General features: G+C 70.0%; 1 protein-coding gene across 1 annotated transcript in view; it reads left to right on the forward strand.

The window, feature by feature from the left end:
- Positions 1 to 1,085, forward strand: part of UNC45A (unc-45 myosin chaperone A) — a 15,657-nt gene that overhangs the window by 3,924 nt on the left and 10,648 nt on the right. Inside the window, exons 8-11 of the mRNA XM_025212486.1 lie at positions 28 to 122; positions 214 to 355; positions 543 to 683; positions 847 to 974. Of these exons, the coding sequence (XP_025068271.1) occupies positions 28 to 122; positions 214 to 355; positions 543 to 683; positions 847 to 974 (506 nt within the window). The remainder of the gene's footprint in view (positions 1 to 27; positions 123 to 213; positions 356 to 542; positions 684 to 846; positions 975 to 1,085) is intronic.

Here is a 1,085-nt window from a genome sequence, read left to right on the forward strand (position 1 = left end):
CAGGCCCTGATGCACCGCTCTCCCCAGGGGCTCTGCAAGCTGGGCTCTGCCGGCGGCACCGACTTCAGCATGAAGCAGTTTGCCGAAGGCTCCACCCTGAAGCTGGCCAAGCAGTGCCGCAAGTGCGTGCCTGGGGGCGGGGGCGCCTGGCAGCGGGGCCAGGCAGCGGGCGGCGGGTGCCACGAGTGCGGGCTCACGGCTGCCCCTGCGCAGGTGGCTGTGCAATGAGGCGATGGACGCAGGCACGCGGCGCTGGGCGGCCGAGGGGCTGGCCTACCTCACCTTCGACGCTGATGTCAAGGAGGAGTTTGTGGAGGACAAGGCTGCTTTGCAGGCCATGTTCCAGCTGGCCAAGGTGCTGGGGGGCATGGGGAAGAGGGCAGGGGCTGTGCTGTGGTAGGAGGCTGCATACCTAACTGGGGGCAAATGGGCTGGAGTGGGTGGTGGTGCAGGGGCCGCTGCCTGCAGCGGGTCCCTGTGGCGCCCAGGGCTGCTCCGGTCAGCAATGGCCGTTCACTGAGCGCTGCCTGCTGTTCCCGCAGTCGGAGGACCGGAGCGTGCTCTTCGCCGTGGCCTCCACGCTGGTGAACTGCAGCAACAGCTACGACCACGAGGAGCCGGATCCCCAGATGCTGGAGCTGGCCAAGTACGCCAAGCAGCACGTCCCGCAGCAGCACCCCAAGGTGAGGGGGCAGAGCCGGCCCTGGGGGTGGGAGCCAGGGCCAAGGCCCGGGTGGTGCGGGACGGGCCATGGGTGGAGGGAGCCTGGAGCAGGTGGGTGCTGGGGGTGTCTTGGGGCATGGCAGGCCTCGCACCGGCCCTGACAGGCCCGTCCCTCTGGACCAGGACAAGCCGGACTTTGTGCGGCGGCGGGTGCAGAAGCTGCTGGCTGCCGGCGTGGTGTCGGCTCTCACCTGCATGGTGAAGAGCGAGACCCCGGCGCTGACCAGCTCCTGCCGAGAGCTCATCTCCAGGTGAGGCGCTGCGGGGCTGGGGGAGCCCCATGCCCAGCACTGCTGCCCAGCCTGGGGGTCAGGGGCTCCCCCATGGGCTGGGGGGTTGCCAGGGCCCTGCCTCCATCCAGG

Source organism: Alligator sinensis, unplaced genomic scaffold, assembly GCF_000455745.1.
Source record: "Alligator sinensis unplaced genomic scaffold, ASM45574v1 scaffold407_1, whole genome shotgun sequence".
NCBI classification, from domain to species: domain Eukaryota; kingdom Metazoa; phylum Chordata; order Crocodylia; family Alligatoridae; genus Alligator; species Alligator sinensis.